The sequence below is a fragment of the Zingiber officinale genome, chromosome 1A (genome assembly GCF_018446385.1).
Source record: "Zingiber officinale cultivar Zhangliang chromosome 1A, Zo_v1.1, whole genome shotgun sequence".
NCBI classification, from domain to species: domain Eukaryota; kingdom Viridiplantae; phylum Streptophyta; class Magnoliopsida; order Zingiberales; family Zingiberaceae; genus Zingiber; species Zingiber officinale.
The window spans coordinates 10001-32726 of record NC_055987.1 but is presented as its reverse complement, the minus strand read 5'-3'; the positions used below and the strand labels follow the sequence as shown (position 1 = coordinate 32726).

The 22726-nt window shown below is 34.3% G+C and overlaps 3 protein-coding genes across 8 annotated transcripts; 1 reads left to right on the top strand and 2 right to left on the bottom strand.

The window, feature by feature from the left end:
- Nucleotides 1–115: 115 nt before the first annotated feature.
- LOC122014143 (ADP-ribosylation factor-like protein 8a) lies at nucleotides 116–4689 on the bottom strand. Its single transcript, XM_042570326.1, has 6 exons — nucleotides 4444–4689; nucleotides 3740–3821; nucleotides 3610–3642; nucleotides 3404–3525; nucleotides 584–745; nucleotides 116–486 (listed from the first exon to the last, which is right to left on the bottom strand). The coding sequence occupies exons 1-6, from the start codon at nucleotides 4479–4481 to the stop codon at nucleotides 369–371; spliced, it is 555 nt and encodes a 184-aa protein (XP_042426260.1). The 5' UTR covers nucleotides 4482–4689; the 3' UTR covers nucleotides 116–368.
- A 1250-nt stretch (nucleotides 4690–5939) lies between these two features.
- On the top strand, nucleotides 5940–6828 carry LOC121998292 (21 kDa protein-like). The gene has a single exon (XM_042553148.1). It carries the CDS (start codon nucleotides 6021–6023, stop codon nucleotides 6651–6653), a length of 633 nt encoding a protein of 210 aa, XP_042409082.1. The 5' UTR covers nucleotides 5940–6020; the 3' UTR covers nucleotides 6654–6828.
- Nucleotides 6829–8320: 1492 nt separating this feature from the next.
- Nucleotides 8321–17283, bottom strand: LOC122014088 (protein VAC14 homolog). Of its 6 annotated transcripts, XM_042570302.1 has the most exons (20): nucleotides 16995–17280; nucleotides 16777–16890; nucleotides 16576–16641; nucleotides 16387–16476; nucleotides 16159–16278; nucleotides 16048–16076; nucleotides 15807–15949; nucleotides 15631–15725; nucleotides 15388–15474; nucleotides 15088–15195; nucleotides 14915–15006; nucleotides 14588–14669; nucleotides 12751–12816; nucleotides 11568–11683; nucleotides 11281–11401; nucleotides 11038–11199; nucleotides 10833–10961; nucleotides 9897–9965; nucleotides 8949–9209; nucleotides 8321–8828 (listed from the first exon to the last, which is right to left on the bottom strand). In XM_042570302.1, exons 1-20 carry the CDS (start codon nucleotides 17082–17084, stop codon nucleotides 8724–8726), a joined length of 2145 nt encoding a protein of 714 aa, XP_042426236.1. In that variant the 5' UTR covers nucleotides 17085–17280; the 3' UTR covers nucleotides 8321–8723. The 6 variants fall into 6 exon arrangements, with proteins under 6 accessions (XP_042426236.1, XP_042426223.1, XP_042426212.1 ...); XM_042570289.1 differs by having other exon boundaries at nucleotides 16387–16641; nucleotides 16777–16897; nucleotides 16995–17281; XM_042570278.1 differs by having other exon boundaries at nucleotides 16387–16641; nucleotides 16995–17281.
- Between the last annotated feature and the right edge of the window lie 5443 nt (nucleotides 17284–22726).

The window sequence follows — 22726 nt, the reverse complement described above, 5'->3', positions numbered from 1 at the left end:
GAGACGTATCACCATGGTCGAACTACTTTAGTTTCCACTTCACGTTCGATCTTAGCATTCTGCAACCGTATAAAAAAAAATGGAATGCTCACGAACAGCAGTAGGGACATTCACGTCAGCAGTTCAACAAGATTATCCACAATGGCAAATATACATCAGGTACAAACTGGAATTTGCACAAGAACCGAAAGGTTACCTAAATCAGAAACTTTGACGAGACGAGAGACAAACCCGCTCACACTTAAAGTAGATCAGCATAACACCTAGCCAGCCATAAGGGGAAATCATGACGAAGAACCATAAAAACAGCCAAGAAATCCAAAGAAAACGATCAGCCACTTGGAGCTGTGCAGGGTTAGGCTAAATCCTCAGTTTTTGGACCTTGAATGTTTGATGAGCCAATCAATAACAGAGTCTATGTTGGTTGAGTTCTTGCATGAGATCATGTAGCAACATACTTCCCTATCTGTGATAGATTTAAGCCCCCTGAAGCAATCAATGGTTAGAATGACAGTGGCAATAGCATCATAAGAAGAAATCGACCATAGTTATTTGCCGTGTGGAAGAGTTTGGGGATTCTTACATGGCTTCTGTTAAACTCGGCTTTGTCAGAGCTTCTGGTTTATCAATTTTGTTTCCGAGGACCAACAGTGGGATCCCACTTAGTGATGACTTGCTTAAAAGATCATGAAGTTCACCTTTTGAAATAGACAAATTATCCGGATCAGCTGCATCTACAACATATCTGCAGTAAAGATGAAATTCCAATAAAGATAGGTTCTTCGAGTCATGCAATTGGGACATCAGAAAGTGGTGTTATTAATAGACATCGGTCCTAATCTAGAGATAGTGTACTCTCAGAAGGACAGTTATTGGACAAAGAGTTGGAGGATGGTGTTTTACACTATGCGCATTAAATTGTCAAATTACTATAATTCTCAAACCTGAATTGCAAACATTTTATTTCATGAAATGTATTATTTTGGGTGGGAAAAGCCCTAAGAACATCCAACAAACTATTGAGACCATAATAAAAAATTGAGATGCCTAATGTCACAATTCGGTTACATCCGGTTGGTTATATGAGAGCTAACCTATCATCTTATCAAGCCTAACACCACTATCCTAAAATACTTAAACCCACCCAAGTTAAATGCTAAGGTTATAAAGCTTTTTTTATTAGTTCACAACCCACCACATATAACTAAATTGGAATGTTACGAACCCACTTAAGGATTGACATTTCCGTCAATACCCAAAGTGTTTGATGGCATGTGAGACCGAATGATAGTTGCACCAACATGAGGGTACCCATTTCCAACACCTCACCTACCTAAAGATTAGGTCCAGTATAATACCAATTCTTAATCCTGCTTAGATTAAAAAATTGTCCTATTAACTTATGTTCAATCACTAGCCCAAAATGTTTAAGCAAGTTATCATAGATCATTCATTTAAGCTTAAAAAGATTCTTTATTTGCCTACAACTCACCATGTGACGCTAAATTGGGATGTCAAATCTAAAATGTCATTGAACAATGTTTCAACTAATCCTTGTTGTACAAGATCTTTCTACAACAATGTTTTCATTAAAATGTTGTTCAAGTACAGTAAGACAGTGCTTTGATCAAAACATAGAATTTTGGATGAAAGTGGAATATATTTTTCATGATGTCTTGTAAGGGAGATTTTAAGAAAAAGAAACCTTGTTTGAGTATTTATAAACTATAGAGGCTTTATTTGAGTGTTTTTTCATTTCGGAATATGGAATGTGATCGTGAAACAAAAATTTTTAAAATTCTTGTTTGACAACACGGAATGAATGAAACATTATATTTGAAATGATTGAAGGACATGAAGTAACATTAAAGAAATCAGAATGGCAATTTGCAGTTCCTTTCTTTAAGTTACCAAACAGGGCCAGAACACACAACTACACATTTAAGCTAGCAATACTTTAAAAAAAATGAGAATTGAACCATAGGCTTGTATGGTTTGTTTTTGGATTTGAACATAGCAAGTGCATTGATCTAGAAAACATGGTCAGTTACCAAAAAAAAAAAAAACAGGAAACAAATAGATTAAAGTAACTTGGATAGCTTTGAGATGCTTATGATAAGCATTAAACCATTGGATTCAGCGGCACTACAGAGAGAAGGTCATTTTGACTGATTGTTGACCACGAACAAGACCAGGCTCATTGACAAATTAAAGCAGCCTAGGTTGTCCCAAATTGTAGACAACTTGTGAGGTTTCTGCAGGTTTAGGTCCTGAATCATGGCCTCAGCTTCAGTGGCAGCATATCTATTGTATTTCCAATGCACCAAAAGAGCAATGGGCTATCACTAAGAACAAATTGAGCGTTTATAGCATTTATGCAGAAGACTTAGGATGCCAACTAAGGCAGTCTAGGTTTAAAGGGCTAAAAAATTCATTTTAAAGTTATTTTGATTTTAGTTGTTTAGATTTTAAGGAAAAGTTTGTTAGAGAATTGTTAAACATATTTAGAGTTGTTTTAGAAAATATAGTTTGGGATAAACTAGGTTTATTAATTTATGAATAATTGGTCGTATTGTGAGTTTATAAAAAGAGTTGGGATCATATTCATTTCAGTTTATGATATGTTTCTCTTTGGTGAATTTGGATTTTATTTTTTGTGGTCTAATTTTCCATGCTGCATCAACAACACTTGGTCATTGGGGACCAAGGTGGTGCACTACTCTGTAAGGAGATGGATATGGTGCATCCTCAAAGATATCAATTCTGTGTTCTCAAGCATTGCTCTATTTCTACATATTATAGACTAATGACCCAAAAGGGGTTATTCTTCACCAATGGAAATTGAGTGCTCCTAAATTCCTGAGGCCCATCAGATCAGAAATATCATTTTAAAAAAAAATACAGCACTACCTTACACAATGAGAAAGAAAAAAAAAATAGAATTCATGGCTCCCTTGTTTACCCACACCTTCAAATCTTGTCCATTAAAACACAAATGGAAATGGTGAGAACAAGAAAATGAGAAGTAACTATTTGATTGCTATACTGCTACATCATAGAATGGAAAACAATTCTAAACCATCAGTTCTACAGAAATAATTAATATGAGTGTGATTGACTTTTCTTATGTTGTTCTCTTGTTGTTTCTCTCACTGATTCCTTTCACTTGCTCCCCAATTTTTCTATCCAAATGGGCCAAGGGATCATCCTGAACTAAGGTCAGACTAATTACCTTAATAATTTGGTTATCTACAAATGAAATTTTTATTTAACTTTGGTTCTAAATAAACGCACAAAATTAAAAATTCAGAAGAGCAAATTGATATAAGCCACAATAGGGATCAGATGAAAGAACAGACAAAATGACCTAACCAAGAAACCAATAAAGAAGAAAAAGGCATACACAATGGCTGAGACTGCACGACAATATCTCTCCCACATACTGCGAAACCTAGGCTGGCCTCCAAGATCCCAAAGTTTTATTGTGACATTTCCCTTTGTCACCTTTCTCATATTGAATCCTACCTGTGAATCCATCCAACAAAACAGTATTAGAGATAAAGATACATTGGGATAACCTGAAATTCAATACAGGAAGAGATTACTCACTGTTGGAATCATATCTTCACTGTATCCACCAGTCTAAGAAGAACAAAAATATGATTAATCTAGAAAAGTGTTTGCATTTAGAAAGAAAAGTGAATAAGTGCCACAGCAAAATCACAGAGAGTTGGCATACCGCAATCACATTTACAAGTGAAGTTTTCCCAGCATTCTGAAGACCAATTAAGGATAGCTCCATCTCTTGCTTGAAGAATAGGCTGCATTAGAAAAACAATATATGTAAGTGTTTCCACAAACCATGCTTTTGCCTTGATCATGAGGTGTATTTCCTGTTCGGGGTGGAAGTGATAAGGTTGAACCCCTACTAATAGTGTCATCTATGGATCTGAACTCCCAACCTTTGTCCAGAAGTCCTGGGTCTAGCTCGCTCACCACAAGACTGAGTAATCGATGGTTCCGCAAACCACGCTTCATCAACGTTCAACGTACAAATGCTTAAAGTCCCAATATTCGATGCCTTCAAATAGAGAAGTCTAAAAGTCATTATCCAACGCCCTCCACTAAACTTACCGTGCTGCTTGACATTCCCTCCCAATTAGAACGGCATCTATCCGCCAGCACGAAACCGTGCCAAATGATTAATCGTGCTCCCAGGCACATCCTTGCGATTCGACATCAACAGTGGAACTTTACCCCTTTTTCCCAAGCATTCCAAAAAGCAACCCCTTATCGTATCACCTTATAATCCATTTCTACAAATCACATAAGCAGAACAAGGGAAAACAAATAATACAGTTCATGGAGATAGTATAGAACGGCGCGATCGGATCGACACACGAATCAGACGAAATATATCAAAACCAGATTGGCGAACCTCACCTTCGGAGCCAATTGAGGAAAGCTTCCCACAACCCCATGGCGCTGGACGGATCTCAGAAAAAGACTGAGAAGAGATCGACGGGATCGTTCAGGGGATCGAAGCGAGTCGTCGGCGTCGCCCCCTGCTCTTCCTTCTTATCGGCGACGCCCTCTCCGCCCTCGGTTTTACCCTTCCTAATCTGCCCAATAATAGAAAGCAGGGAGAACTTCCTTTTATTATTCGCCTTCCCCAATAACTATCCAGTATCAGTGGTTAAAATTAGGATCCATCGCCATTTACCAAATTGGTCCTTAATATTATAACATCTCCAAAATTGGATCCTTCTCGACAATTAATAATTTTTTTTTAAAAAAAATTATCCATTATTTTAATATTAAATCTATTTTTTTTTTAATTTTAATTAATTTAATTCTATTAAAAAATAAAAAGGATAATGAACCTAGGAACTCTCTAGATGACGCAATGGACATTTTTCACTTACACAGCGACATTTTACCGTACAGATATCGATAAGAACTCTCTAGAACTATCTTATACGTTTGTGTTGGCCTAATCATGCAGTATGGATCTTCTAGTCCGTAAATTATAGATCAGGGGATGATCCATTGCCTGAGAACCGTTGATTTGGATGAATCCCACTTTTAAATAGGTGGGGTCCATCCAAATCAACTGTGTAAAAAAATGGACAATCTTTTGATCCGCAATTTACGGACCAGAGGATCCGTGCTCCTAGTCATGATCTCCTAAAACATGATAATTTACTAGATATTTTGAGATTATGGGTAAAACTTCTTTCTTGTGACCAGGAAATTTAAATTTAACTGAATTATTAACACTTGTTTTGATATATTATATATATTAGTGATCGTGTACGTGTCATGTGTGTAATATAATATATTGAAATAACATTTATAATGAAATTATATTAATTAAAGTATTTTAGTATTAAAATGTTAAAGTAGAGTCATTAGGATAAAGTACTGACTTTTGAAAATCTGAATTATTTAGATTTTTAAAAATTTGAATTGTTTAGATTTTCAAGTGTCACTCTTACGACTTCCTTATGAAAAAAATTAATTTAATTTAATATTATACTTATCTTACTAAAAAAATTAAGAAAAGTATATTTTTTTATATTGTCGGCCTAAAATATTTATAGAAGTTCTTTGATTTGTCAATTCTAAGATGTTGAACTAAATAAAACTATATTTTTTATATAAAATAATCAGAAAAAAATAATGATAAAAAAATTTATAATAATATGTTGTAGCTAAGTTAGATCATTATTTCGCTTATGGAATTATTAATGAATTTTGAAATTATTTTTAGTATGGGTAAAAAAAAAGATATTAATATAAATGAATTTATAAGTTTTATCAAAATTAGTTAGTAAAGTGGTGAGATTATTTTAATTTTGATAAAGAGGTGACATTTTTAATAAAATAATAATAAGATAATTAGGTAGAGCATATGAAACATGCACGGTAACGGTTTGTTTTATATATACACAACATCGACCTCGATTCCACACACTGCTCATCTGCAAATATCGTTAACGTTTAACTTCTCCATTGACATGGCGTCTCATCCCAGCCTTCTATTTCACGCCTTTCTCTTCCTTCTTCTCGCCGGCGACGGCGAGGCCGCCACATTAAGCTCCCCGACGGCGGCCGCCGGCGTTCTGAACACCACGGAATTCATCCGCCAGTCCTGCGACGGCACCCTGTACCCTAGCCTCTGCTTCACTTCCCTCGTCGGTTACGCCTCCGTGGTCCAGCAGAGCGACGCGCGGCTCTCCCAGGTGGCCTCCGACTTCACCTCAGCCCGGGTACGCTCCGCCTCCCGCAGCCTCTCGGGCGCTCTGGCGAGCACGGGCCCCGTTGCGGGGCCCCGCCTGCGCGCGGCCCTGCGAGACTGCTCCGACCTGATGAGCGACGCGGCGGAGTGGGCGGGGCAGGCGGCGGAGGCGCTGCGCGGGGTGGAGAACCTGGTGGGGCCGGAGGTGACGTGGCGGGTGTCCAACGCGATGACGTGGATGAGCTCCGCGCTGACGGACGAGGACACGTGCACGGACGAGCTGGAGAAGCTGGCGGCCCCGACGGGATCAGCCGACTGCTGGTCGAAGGCCAGCGAGGTGTACCGCCGGGTGAGGAAGGCGGAGAAGCACACCAGCATCGCCCTGGCCCTCATCCACAAGCTCGGCTTCTAACTACTCTCTCTCTCTCTCTCTCTCTCTCTCTCTCTCTCTCTCTTAATTCTTGTACGTACGACCGTACGTTAATGTTTGGAGCATGGAGCTGGCGAGGGCGTTATCTTAGCCTTTGATTTGCGTCTACAAAAATTGGTTGATTATTAATTTTTCATGCATTTTGCGTGCATATATATCACCCGAGATAATTCCAGCTTGAATGGTCAATAAAGCTACAAGCGTACACATACGTACAATTGCATTCTTGGCGTATATAATTATATTAGTATACGTACAGAATGAAAGGACCACTTCATGAGACCACATAAAGCTGTGATGCGTATGTGCCCGTGAGATCACGTTACGATGAGGCGTTGGAGATGAAAGTATTTTATCACTGTGAGGGAATAGATGGATAACATTATATTCCATATATATATATTTTTTTTTGAAATTGACAACTGTGTCTGTCGATGCCATCACGGCATTGCATGATACCAGAAAGATTTTGCTGGAAAATATATGCAATGGAAAATCACACACAAATAGTTTGAGGTGTAAATCGAATTGGAATCATCCATGATCCAATCGGAGTATAGAAATGTAAATTAGTCTATCATGCGAATCTGCATTAATTATTTGCTGTCATATGATTAATTGCCAATTCATCAGTACCATTAATAATTCGTCTAGGAAGTTGAAACGTGTACAGATAATGTGGAGGTGACAACAGAATATATACGGTAGTTACGAGTTTTGTCGGAATCGGTACAGAGTTTTGTGCGCATCTATTTAATATACTAAAGACTGTTGTTAGGTGATGTAGTAGTTCATCATTAACTCTCACCTTCCAACAATTTTTGTTGGCGTCCTCTGTAACTTATATTTTAATATTATAAAATATTCAAGTTAAGACTTGTTATTGTTATTATAGGATAAATTAATCCAATACATGGGATGTTCAACTTCAAAAGTTGTAGTAGATTGGTTGGATCAGATATTAGATAAGAAAAATCTTAATAGATCGTGAAATCAGACAAGAAATCTAAATGGATCGAGTGGACCTGACATTTGACAGATGGACTCAATAAATCTGGAAGACCTGATATAGAATCAAGTGGAAGTCCAGGTAGTCGATTCAATATTGGGCGGTTAAATCCAAATAGGTATGTTAAAATTGTTGGTTGAATCAAACAATTTTAACATACTATATTTTTTCTATTATTTTTTTTGACATTTTTTTAAAATGTAAATCTATGTTTTTTTTATAGCTTATGTGGATCTATGGTAATTTTGACATACTATATTTTTTTCTATTATTTTTTTGACAATTTTTTAAAATGCATCTCTATGTATTTTTTAGCTTATGTGGATTGACTAATTGATCTATGGTTTTAAGTATATTGCACCTTAAGATATGACTATTGTTCTTATTTAGTTAGAAGAATACGATTTTCTGATTTAGAAACTATAGAGGTCAAGTAGAATGATTAAGATTTAAGCCTAATCCTATTGAGTTATTTTCAATATTTTACATATAGTTGTGATACTAATGAGCTCTATGAGACTATTCTTTAAGAAGATGAAACATCTTGCGAGTATTTTACATAGTTGTGATACAACTAGTAACACTCTGGTTAAGTCCAATATCTTAAGTTGAGCGTAAAGGGGAAGAACAACATTGTAAATGATTATAATGGCAATGACTAGCATTTTCCACAAGGCAAACGCTACAATGTACAATTTGACTGCTTGATTGGAACCGCTCACTTCAACTTTAAAAGTTCAAAGACCTGAAACCCAAATGCTTCCCACAACTCACATGGTCTTCAAAAAAAAATTACAGAACCACATGAGTCGATACTGCCTAAGCAAAAAAGAATTGATGCTTACTCACCTGTCAGGCTTATGCCATTCATCTCGATTCACGCCATATCCCAACAGGGCAAGCTACATAAAAATAAAAATGTACAACTTGTAACTTGTGAGCCACATGACTTCTTTGCTGCGATTCCATCTTATTGTGGTGGTACAACTTAGATGTTGTAATGCAAGTCGTACAGCCTGGAGCCGACTTAATGAGAGGCATGATCATGTTTTCAACTGTCCTGGAATATTCAATGATGATCTTTGAGAAGGTTGAATGTTCTCAGGCTGAGAGGAAGAATTATGTGATTCCTCAGATATCTGTATTTCCTACATTCAGCTTCCAAATTAAAACACTCTAAGTTCAGGTTAACCCAACGTGGATACATTATGCAAGAATAGAAAATTTATAAAGCATACAATAATTCTAGACAAGCAACACATACACACCTGTGAAATAGTTGAGCTAGAGGCATTGAGAGATTTTAGCTGTGATCTAGAATGCAACCGATGCCTATGCTGCATTTGCTCAAATTGTTGCAGCTTAGATTGGAAGTCAATAACAGTATATGAAGTTCTGCCATCCTCTGTTACTTGTAGAATCTGAGAATATGGGTTTTCTGATGATGCGCGCTTTAGTTGGTCGAGACCAAGAGTGTGCAATGGTACAGTTTTTAGACGGGTCCTCAGTAACTTGAAAGCTGCACTTTGCTAAAGAGAAGAACCAGGAGTTACAAGCTAAAGCTCCTATAAGAAATGTGCTTATCATTTTAGGTTGCAAAGGTGGACATTCAAATGTTTTCCGCATTAAGAGATAGTTCAACGGAATGAAAGCAAGCCTATTTGTTTCTGTGTATCTGGCTCCACATAATCCTTCCGTTGCTTTTCAAGCAAATTACTGTTAGGATAGCTAAAAGTTAACTGTGATGGTAAAACTGGACAAGGCTGGAGAATTAATAATAAAGCCAACTTACTTTCAAGGATCTTTTATTTCTCAAAATTATTTTAAGGTAAACATCATCTCATCTACTCTGTGAGGCTTATATAAAATGAATATAAGGTACAGCCATCGTCGAGGACAATTATTTCGGGCCCAGATATTGAACTCTGTGAAACTCATTGCTTGTCATATTCAAATTATCTAAATCTCCTTTCAATCATATTAAGCAAATTTTTAGTATTCTCTCTTCTAATACCTAAAACTCCAATGAACTTAAGTTTTCTAATTTGCTCAAAAACTGCATCCTAGATCTTTCTTGTGGTCAAAAATTTAGTTGGAGCGGTGTCCAAAAACATCTTTGAGGTTACTGATGACTTGACCTATTCTCTGTCAAAAATCTTAGCGCTACCTCGATTATACAAGCACACATTATATGATATACGGATTAGCAAATTTACCTGTGGCAATAACATTAAAAGACAATACAGAGTCTTCAGTAACCATGTATGTTTCCCAGGCTCAAGAAGCTGCAAAATGAAAATACATGAGCCACGTCAGAAGAAACGATACATAATGGACAATAAAGTTTCTTCATTGAAAATGAGCAAGATAAGAAATTAGCACAAGATGAAGATGCAAATGGGTGGACGTAATCATTTCAAAGAGTACCAAATACAAATCCAAGCAATGAAACCAGTTGCAAATTCTGAGGGAAAAAACATCTGAGCAACCATAACCTCTCACGCTCCGTTTTTTGTATATCCCGCCATAGCATGTCAAAACCTAAGAATCCCGTCAGAGACACATCCCTACTGGCAATGAGCAGAAACTTGTACAAAATGAAGGGCAAAACACCTAGATACCTAACTGTGTTGGACACACAAAAGTCCCACTCGAGTCTGATGGACATAGACCTTAATATTCCAAGGCCTTCAAATACACAAGAATGCAAGAAAACTACAATACAACTATATGCCAATTAGTACATCAAAGGACTAATTACAAGTTCCAATATGAATCATAGTTTTGATGATGGGCATGGATTGATGAAGGCATCCATGCCCATCATCAGATCATGCAAACCAGAAGTTGCATAACTAAGGTGGAATCTTAGGAAGGTTGATCCAATCTGTTGTAGGCTTCAACTTGTTTTACTAACTAAAAAAGGGACCTGTATGTAAAAAGCTCATACTTCATTGAATCAAGAACTGTAGATGTTCAGATCACATCTATATTCAACACTGTTTCCTCTATCAAAAGTAAACTTGAGAGAGAATAAAAAATAAAAAAATAAAAAAGTTGTACCATAGGCTATACATTCACACAGTTTATCAAAAAGCAAGGTTGCTCACAACAACAGCACTCAACAACAGCAGACACAAATGGAAAGGTACCTGCAATCTGATGTAAGCAAAAATTGGGGTCTCCAGCAACCGGATTAATTTGTCCAGTTGAACCAAAAACTTTGCATTTATGTCTGCTTCACCTAGTGACTGAATCACAGAACTGGCATGATTGTATGCCTTACATGGAAAACATAAATAGTCAGAATCTCTACACAACATTTCAAGAAAAAGATACAAATGATAGTACATGCACCTGAGCTAGTAGACACAAACTAATTGTTGCCATAGGTGAATGGCACCAAGAAGAATACAATGAGATGAATAGATCCTTGCCCGAAGAATTCACCAATGATTGCTTTACAAGGGCTCGCAAATCCGCCAACTCCAATGAAGTTAGCAAAATTAAGTTTAATGCCTAAACAAAGATGCAATCAGGCTATTTTTGTTAGAAGGAAATTTTTTAGTAATTCCAAGAATGAACCCAGAATATATATACCTGAACCATAATGGATGCGAAGTCCAAGTCAGTTTCATGCTCTAGATTTGAAGAAAATTCACGGTAAACCCGCTCTGCATCCAACAGAACACAAAGTCTCCGTACAACCAAAGCCCCACGCCTGCAAACAAAGCATAATGCTCATGCTGTATAAAGGTACTAACACCAACAAGTTCTACTGTCTGCTTCTACAATGAACCCATAAGATGAAAAAAAAAAAAATAGCCTCAGCTTGATGAGTGATGCATAAAACATGCAAAAAAAGAAAACAAAAAGTTTTTCCATACCTTTCAAGAAGGGCACGATCTTTTTGAAACCTACGGACTAGAAGTTCAATAAGACGGCAAAAATGTTGAGGATCTTCTGCTATGCAAGCATGAACTTCAAGTACCAAAAGAACAACCTTCCATCCAGCATAAACAACAAATTTCATCAGAAACGAAGCAAGCAGCAGCTATACTACTTGTTTACAAGCAAACAGTTATGAAGCATGTCAACAAGATAGGATTAGGTACACTGCATGGACCAACCAGGCAGTGCTTCAGACTATGCAATTCACCAATACAATGGTTGTTAAATGCAAACTTCAAAAGCAATGTGAAAGAAGAATACTTCTCAGCCCAGCAAGGAAAAACACTTTAAAACTCATAATTCATAACACAAATAACAAAAAATGTTTGTCAAAATTCCACTTCCCACTTGTGTATAAAAGAATCTTTGGTTCTTTTTCATTGTTTTTCTAGTTTAAAATTAGTGGAATATCTGAGCAGGGGTGGAACACATACATGATTGGATGATTAGCAATAGGACTTGGAAAAGTGTAATCAAGCCAAGCCGAGCCGAGCCGAGCCAAACTCTTGAATGTTTGAGTTTGACTCGTTTATAATCGAGCCGAGCTCGAGTTTTATTTAATGAATATATTCATAGCTCACGAGTTTATTCAAACTTTTATCAAACCTAAACGAACTTAATAAATATAAATTATAAATTTAAATATTCATTACAAACTGAATTATATATTCAGAGAAAATTATAATATTCTTATTAAAATTTATAATTTTATTTTAATAAATAAATTTAATGCATTTGTCTATATTTTTCATAAGTAGAGTGTAAAATCTATAAATTCAATATCAAAACTATTATTTTTTTATTTAAAAGTTGATTCATAAACTTACTAACGAACATGTTCACGAGCTAACGAACCGAGTATTGTAAAGCTTGAACTTGGTTTTTTTATCTTAACGAGCCTTATTAAACGAGCTCAAACGAGCTTTTATTGAATCGAACTTCGAATAGCTCATGAGCGGCTTGGTTCGTTTACACCCCTAGGAAAAACAAAGAAAATATACATTCTTGAGACAGTTGTGGTGATATATTAAGAAAAGATCTTATTTTCATACAGATGTAATTCACACTAGAGAATTTCATCAATGATAATATTGACTAAAGAGAATCTTCAAGAATTACCCCGTTAGAAGAATCTGAAAGAGCATTCATCAGAGAGTCAAAGGTGTAATTCAAGTACGAAATAACCTGTCCAAGAAAAATGAAAGAATATAGTCCCTCCACACTAAAGCTATTATACATCTTGCAGAATGCAATCACAAGTCTAAATTCAAAAAACAATATTGAGAAAGAACAAGACAAGGAGTCAATGAATAAGTGAAATAAGTGAAAATACAAGACAGTAAACATTTTTAACATATTTTCGTTTCTAATTGAATGCATGAAGAAACACATTAACACGTTTTAAATAGAAGACTTGATCTGCAATACATATACAAATAATCTTATGACTAGATAATCCATAACCTAGAATTCAAATTTGGTCTAGATATTACGATATGGAGAGAAGGAAAATTCATTCCATTAGATTTTGATTGGATCAATATCTGGCCAAAAATCAATCCACTGATGGACTGTGAATCCACCCTTTGAGCAATGGACAAAATATGGAACTCTCGTGCAATCCATCACTTCAATGATTCATCCTCCAAAGTAAATGAAGCATAACTAGTATAAAAAAACAAAATGGCATAACAGAGATAGTATTATGATATTGAATTTCAAATTAATTCCAATTCTAGACAACTCCTTTTCCATAATTATTCTTAATTTAGGAATTGATTGATAGTTCCAATCATATACAATGGATGGTTTTTAAGGAATCTATGTCAATCTTTCATTTTAAGAAATTAAAATATGTACTCCTTACCTACTGTCAAGTGTATTTCGTGATCAATAATGATCAAATCTATTGTTAATTGCCAAACCTAGCACTATCATGTAGCCACAAATGGCATTCCCTCTAGCGAATAAGCATGACATGGAATTGTAATAAAATAATAATAATAACAACAACAACAACAATAATAATAACAACAATAATATGAAAAGCATGGCATACTTTTTAGTTGAGTTCTAAGAATAACATGTCAAAATTTTAATCAAAAATACCAACTGTTGAACCAATGTGGCATGTTGACCTGATGTGTGTGGCATGTTGACCTGATGTGGATATTATCATCAACAGTTGAAGGCAAGATATGGTAAATTAGATTGTAAAAAGGCATGAATAAAATTGCTAAAACTAACGCACAAGACCATATATTTCATCACGACCTTACAGCTATGGATGTCTAAGTTAAAACATGCCTTTCTATGACAATATGACATGATTTGTACAAAATCATTAATAAAAAGAGGCGTGAATAAATTTGCTAAAATGAAAGCACAAAACCATATTATTTCATCACTACCTTCAAGATAATGGATGCGTAAGTTAAAATTTGTCTTTGTATGAAATGATTTGTACAAAATCATTAATAAAAAGAATATTTGTCCAATCCAATTATACAGAGAAAACAGCAGATCAAATTTTCAAACAGATTCCGTGCAATATGGTAAAAAAAAGTACCTTGAATTGAATCAAATCTCAACATCCAGGAGATAACCAAGAACCTGATAACTGTTTGGGTATATAAAAGTTCAAAGAATGATTGCCAAGAACAGGTTTACACATCAAAAGGAAGGCTCTATCATTAGAAGTTAATAGACAATATTAATATAACACCAGTGCTAGTTCAACCTAGTTCACAGTGGTAATTTGCTAGACCATTATTTTCTAAATTATGTTGATGGAGGGACGGAGGAGGTTGATTAGTATAACCAAATGCAGAAGTTAGTATACTCATAAGTCGTGAACATATGCAACTCTTCACACAATACTTAAATAAACAAAGCAAAGCAATCATTTTTGTTAGAATTGCTGCAGATACAGATTAGTAAACTATCAACCAGATACCTCATTTCTATGCCGAACCAAAAGCTTTGAAATCCATTGTAATGCTTCGATTCGAGTTGCTTCCCATTCACTTGTTAGCTCTCTGACCAAAGAAAAAGGAAAAACAGTGATTTCAGAAAATAATACCATGTTCTTAGGCCAATGATGATCCACACTTTTTGGACGTCTCTGCAGAGAAGAATGCAGATTACTTGTATAAAGTTCAAAGCAAACAATTATACTGCACATCTTTCACATTGATTTAGAGGCATGAGAGCTAAATCAACATTTTCTAGATACAAAAGTAATCACTTGATTCCCAAGTGCTGAAGGATAAAAAGAACGAACCTCCTTGCAATAGAGAGAATAGCATCTATATTGAATCCATCAGTTGGATCAGCATGCATGCCACGAAGCTCCTCATTGGTTTCACGGGCAACCTAATCATAAAAAAGGCAAACTATAACATGATACATCATGAGAAGGTGTATGAAGATGCCCAAATTGTGCATTCTACTCACCACTCTTATCTTTTCCTCTCTATCAGATATGCAAGGTAATATGGCTCCAAGAATTTCTGCATAGTAGGGCACAAGTTGTTCCCTACCAAGTTTTACAAACTCATTTATCTGAAGAATAGGATATTTATAGTGTTAGCAATCAATTATACTAAAATATAGCGAGGCTATAGAGAAGATGGGCCTTCAGAATATATACTTGACTAGAAAATTTTAGAGAAAACACCATTATGTATGCCAACAACCCAAAAGGATGATGATGTCAATTGCATAACATTTAAGTAAACTAATAAGATAGCATACCCATGTGATAGCTGTCAATCGTGTAAATTCATCAGGAGAACCAGCCCTCTGGACTAATATTTCAGCCATACGACCATAGTCTACATTCTTCATAATAAAAAACCTCAAATTAGGAAAATAATAGAATAGTTACAACCACCAAACGTTGATCTAGACCTGACAATTTCAAGAGTACTTCCAAATAGAAATAGAATATCAAACAATCTTGCACTTGCACAACTAACTAATTTAATTGAAGCTTACAGGAGAATTTTTTATTTCTTGAAGAAACTCAGATAGTGCAGAATCTGCTTGTTGTCGTATTTCATGGCTGGAGTCACTTAACATGTTGAACAAACCTGTGAAAGAATAATCACTGTATGTGATCACGCCAACACAACTTAAATACAAAAGTTGCTTTGGTTTTTAAGCTAAATTACCATCAAGAAAATCTGGAAGAAAGCCAAGCATGTCAATATCCGGAACACTGTCCAATACAGTTATCCATCCAACCAAAAATTGTCGCACGTAAGGATTGAGTACATTCATGCGCGCCCTTAGTAGTGGTATAAATTCTTCTATACTTTAAAAGGAAAATAATAGTTAATCATGTTGACATATTTCACAACCATACGTACAATAACAAAGAAAACTAAAAATAGATAGGTCCAAATGACACACCTGAATTGATCACTCTCGGTCACAATATCCTTGTGAGTGCATTAACTTATCAGAAAATCATCCACATCTACCAATTGCTTATAGAACAAACTCGTTAAATTTAACACTTACCTTTATGAGACGATCTAAAAGATGAGCCGCACTCTGCACACTGGGATCTGAGTCCGCTGAAAGTTTACAGAGTGCATCAAATATCTTATTAAAGAATACTATAAAATCACCTCTAACTACCTGCACAATGATATAATAATAGAAGTAACCATTACTGCAGACCGTTAATGAAAAAGAAAACTAAAAAAAAATATATGAGGCGGGCAAAACAAGTGTACCCATAATCACCTTTGCAATATTATACAATGCTTCACAAGCATGATATCGAACTCTACTGTCTTGGTCAGCAAAAGATTTAAGAACTGGTGGTACAATTTGCTTTGATATTATCCGAAAGAATATGTTAGCAAAATGTTCATGTAACATATACCAGTTAAAAAAAATTCCAATTATAAAAATGTAACATGCAAGTCTTACTGTCAGATGCTGAGCAGCGTCTGTTCCCAAACCAACAGTAACTGCTGCAAGCCCTATTAACCCGCCCTGCAAGTAAAAACAGAACCTGTGTTTCTATGCGTTCACGCAGCATAAACAAGTAGACTTTCCAAGTCTGGAGGAAAGGTTTTCTGATTCCATAGAAATAAGATGTCCTGATTGCCTAAATAATAATGACCTGACCTTCCTATGGTTCGCCTGCGGTGAGCCAGCAAATTCCGAGATCAGCAGGTTGATCACAGCCGAAATCTTATCATGCTCCCCAGAAAGTGCCAGCTGTTTGATGATACCTTCGATCTGCGGTCTCGAAACATTTCAATACGACCAAATCCATTATTCACAACCAATCAGGAATCCTCTTCCCGCAAAGTGCGGAAAGCATCGGGATCGGCCTAGAATACCTCAAGAGCAGCATTCTTTCGCTTCTCGTAGAGCTTGTCCGCGAGGTTACGGAAGACGCTGGCGGGGATCAACGACAAGGCGTCAGCCATGTCGTCGAAGATCTCGACGGACTCGGATCAGAGAAGGGAACTAAACTTGGGCCAACCTAATGCTCGACGAATCAGGACATGGCGGAGGAGGGGAATCAGCTCTCATCGAGTCCAGAACCTTCGATGGGGGATCGGGAGAGAACCCTAACCGGAGTGGGACTGGAACGGAGCGAGAAAGAGAATAACGACCGTTCTTCGTTTCTGTTTTAATTTCTAATTTTTTTCATAAACTTTTTCACTTTAATCCCCTGAAATGTATAAACAAAATTCCACATTTTATGAAAACGTCCCATTACTTTCCACCCTTATTTTTAACTTTTTATCTTCCAAGTTTCTTTCTTTTACTTATTTCTAATGGATATTAAATCTCTTTTATCGGAAAAAAGGGAGTAAATTTAAGACTAAACAATAATTTTTTATTTTGGAATCTTTAAATTCTTTTCTGTCAATCAAATAAAAAATATAATATTAAAAGAAAGTCAAGGAAATTGTCATACGTTATCAAGAAAAAGGGGGGAAAAAAAAGTAGCAAAATGACTAGGGAGTGATAATTAACTCTTTAATGTGATTCATAAGCCCATTTTATAAATGAACCCTCTATTTTAAAAGGTGAACAACAACAATTTTTCATTTGGTTCTTAATCAAGATAAGTTTGTTAAGTGTTGGATAAGGCCGGTTGAAATACCATAATAAATTAATAAATAAATAATTTTAAAAAATGTGTTTTCTTCCATTAAGCGTCTCACCTTTTTTATTACATAGTATGTATTACATATTAACTTTTTTATTACTATTACATATTAATATATATATATATATATATATATTTTATTATATTAATTTTTATTTATATTAATTTATATTTATATTGAATTAATTTGGTATTAAATTAATTTGATAATTTGATTGATATTAATTGCAGTGTGTCACACTGTATTTAGATAGATTTCAATATCAGTACTTCTCTTCTAGTAATTTTTTTTTAATGAAAAAATAAATAAACTTAAGTACTCTTCCCTTTTTGTTGACTTGGCATGCATGCATATTAATTACTTAGATAGTAAGAAAGAATTCACACTGTTTAACACAATCAAAATCATGTCCGACAAATGCTCTTAAATGTTGTCTCACATTATAATTAGGACATTTTTTTTAGTGATACTAAATGACTAGAATTAGGACGGTAAATAAGTCGAACCGAATCGAGTCGAGTCGAATTTTGAGATGTTTAAATTTATTTGATAAGGTAACTAAGTCAAGCCGAGTCGAGGCGAGTTTAAAGTGAACCAAGCTTTTGAAATGAATGTTCAAGCTTGGTTTGGTTTATTTTTTATGAGCTTGAGCTTGGTTCATTTAGATGTTATCAAGCTCTCAATTCAAGTTTGGCTTGAGCTTGGTTCGAGCTTGGCTTGAGGTTGGTTCAAGCTTTGGTTTGTTTATATGTTATCAAGCTTTCAATTTAAGTTTGTTTGATTGTTTGAAATTTTCAGTTGTTTGATTGATTATTGAATTTGATAATTTAAATTTATTTATTTATTTTATTTTATTTTAATATTTATTTAGCATATTGAAAAGAGATTTATTAATGAATATGATTCGTGAACATTGTTCATGAACATTGTTCGTGAACGTTGTTCACGAACGTTAACGAGCTGAAAATATATGTGTTCAAGCTTGTTTGTTTAGCTTAACGAGTTGTTCAAGTTTGTTTGTTTAATTAATCTTATGTATATTGAACGAACATAAACAAACTCTTACCAAGCTGAACACCAAGCTTGTTCACGAACGCTTGGTTCATTTACAGCCCCAGCTAGAATCTGACTAGCCAGAATACATTTTATAAGTCATTATTAAGGATATTTTAATAATATCATAGTTATATATTAATTGCATGTATATATTACAATTTATTTCTAGCTAGTCAGATTATGGCCAACAAGATTTATTATTTTTGTGTATATCAAACTTGATTATAAGTTGTTTGAGTTTGGTGAAATAAGCTCTACCAAACTTCAATTTCAAAGTGACCCACATTTCCATAGAAATGTTATATTTTTACTCACATCATATAATATAATGTGAGTAACTGTGTTCTTTCTTCTTCAAATATCAAAACCCTAACAATCCCTATGATATTAGCTTGTCCATGACATGCTTAAGAACACACTAAGGGGGTGTATTCAATCAAGAGATTAAATAATTTTCATTGATTTATTTTTAATAATAGACTTTTGTGGAGTTGATTGATTTTTATTGACTTGTATAGAATCTCGCATAGTTGTGACTTATGAAAAGAATTCTATAGACTTTGTTACAAGACTTTTACAAACATTTTTTATGGAAACTTGTGGATTTATGAGAAAGAAAAATTCATTTTCGTTATTGCCAATATGATAAACATCGCTCCACATTCAATTTGCTATTATATTTCTCTATGTATTGGCATTTGTTCGTTGTTGTTCTTGAGTATCAGATAATTGATCAAAGCAATCGACACCATGAACTTGTTCTGATAAGGATGATGAAACTTCATTATCTAGTTCAACTAGAAATTTATCAGAACGACACTTTTTGCGAAGAAAATTATGCAATCCGGCAAAGTCAAAATTTTTATAATAAAATTTTTATTTTAAAAAAGACTGTAAACTTTTTAAAAAATTAAGAAAAAAATAAAAAACGGTAAACTAACAAATATCGTAAACTTTTAAAAAATGTAAAAAAATATATAAACTTTAAAAAAAACGTAAAGTAAAAAACGTAAAAGTAAAAAAAAAACATAAACTAAAAAAAATAAAGTAAAAAACTTTTAAAAAAACCTAAACTAAAAAAAAACATAAATTTCAAAAAAACGTAAACTTTAAAAACAAAAAAATAATAAAGAAAAGCATAAAATTCAAAAAATAATAATAATAAAGTAAAAAAAAAACATGTATAGTTAATTTTGTAACAGAGACTAACACACCCCTAAAGTAATCTCTATGATAGACTGTCGACATGATCAAGGTGGTGAAGAAATAACATCGGGAACAATGTTAAATTTGATCAAGGTGGTGAAGATTCTTTGTTAAATATGCGCCAAGTTGGACTATGTACTATTGTATTGGTAGGCTCTGGACGAGACTCAAAAAAATAATCAAAATGGAGGAGCGGAAAAAGAAAGGACTTATTCATAAAAAATTAAAATAATTTGAAGTCTATAGAAATCTCAAGGGTGAGGAGAAGACATTTTATTTTATATTTAAACTTGTACCAAGTATTTTGGAGAGCTCTCATTGGTTAAATTTATATCTAAGGAATTCTAAAAGAATCCATTAAAATCTATTAAAATTTTAAATACCAAAAGATTTTCATAGAGTTTTAAAAAGTCAAGTTTGAATACCACATGATGTTTTAAAACTCTATAAAAATCTAATTTAGATACCATTAGATTTCTATAGAGTTTATAAAAGTCTAAATTGAATACACCTAGATTTTTAAAATCCACAAAAGTCATTCAAAATAATTAAAATTCCAACATTGAATACACCCCTCTAAATTCTCTAAACCCTAAAACCATAAAATTCTAAACCATCAATTAAAGATAATGAAACATTTTTTTTTTCAAAATGATAAATGCATGCATGTATCCCAATGTAAGCAAAAGTTTTCCCTTAGAGCATCCACAATGGCTAGGAATATTTCTCCTAAGTATTTACGGCCCCCACTTCCACATCATTTTTCAATTATCTTACTATTCAAATATCTCAACTTTTATAATGAAATATCCCATCAATCAAATATTTATGGGTTTCACCCATCAAATATTTACTCTCAAATATCCTCAATTCCACAATCAAATATCTCACCAACCAAATATTTATGGGACTCACGACCATTTAATTAACTTACATTTAATTTTAAGAAAAATATAATAGAAGATATATAAATTTAAGTTCATACAAATACCATTATTTTATAAATTTAAAATTGAAAAACAGGGATATAAACCATATTAAATTAATAAAATACATAACGATAAACTACAATTAATAAAATAAACATGCAGCAGATAAAATAAACCATAGAAATTAACTACATATTTAATTTTTTTCTTCAGTTGTTCACATATCGCTAGATGATTTTGAAATTGTTCATCTGTCATGCCTCATGTGTCCATTACGAGGAGTTGATGTGTTTGGATGAGTTGATCCACTTTCTTATTGTTATTAAACTCTTACAGATGTGCAATTGATTGTTGCATAGCCTGATTGAATTCATTAATTAGGCATACTCTTTTTTTGTCTTTCATCTTTGTCGTCTTCTGTCCCATTGGACGAGATCAGATTTCTCTATCATCTATATCAGCAGTTGTGTTAGGATTAGAAGAGGCAGTATATGCACCTGATGATTCTGATGTTCTTACTTTTTTTAACCCGTCGCTCTGAGAATTGAGGAGCATACATCGAACTATCTTTTACGATTCTCCACACATGCTAATATTGAAAAGTAGTTTTAAAAGTACTATTGTATTCTTCATGAGCTTGCACCATCAAATCCTCGTCATTCCATCCGCTTGGTCGATCATTATATCATTTATTGCAGATTCCATTGTATCTATTTACGATCGTTTTCAACGAAACCCAATGTGAGTTTGCTTTCTCCGCAGTTCTCTTTTTAGCTCTCTTAGCTTGATTGGTATTCAAGTATGCCACAACTTGTTTCTAAAATGACTTACTCTTCTGGGCATTACCAACTACTGAATCTTCACTCATAATTGTGTAAGTCGTTGCAAGGAGCTTATTATCTGCTACTGTCCATACTGTTCGCTTGCTATGGTGTTCATCTGATTCGTTGCCCATCTCTGGTGCTTGATTGAGAATAATATCGTCGGACCCTATTTTAGATGACAATGGAGGAAATTATGAATTAGGGACTGCATAAGATGTACCTTTATCACTATCATTTGCATCAATACTAGCTCTTCTCGATTCATTTGATTGAATCTCTAGTGATTGAAGCGGATTAATTCCATGAGATGAGACTTGCATGAAATATTGATTACTCTGGCAATATTCTGGAGGATATGTATGAAACGGAGTTCTAGGGTCGCCACTCAAATAATTTGGATAACTTTGTAAATTATGGTAATATGGTGGTGGATATAGAAAAGGTTGGAAATTTGGTGGATGTTGAGTGAGAAATGGAAATTGAGGATTGAAGAAATTATGACGGATTCGAGAACTTTCTTCACTAGAATTTTCGTCGATATTTGGAGAGTTGAACAAATCCCTAAAATAATGATCAGAATTTTTATCCATCTCTCTCTAAACTTTTGGTAGGCAATGGGTACGAAAATGATAAAAATAGATGAAAGAAATGATGTATATATAGAGAGAAATTGGACATTACCCAACGTTCGAAAAAATGAACATTTCTTTCTAACATTTATTTTTTCGAATGTTTGATTTGTTTTTCATTTTTTAATTTTCTCAATTTAATTAAATTAAATGAAAAATAAAAAAATAAAAACAGTGGCAACCCACCATTTTGACGGGCCCCACAAGAGGAAATCAGATGGCACAAATTGTGCTAGGTGATTTCCATTCATCCTTCAAATATCCCTCATAATAGACAATATTTGAAAGGGGAGATATTTAAAAAA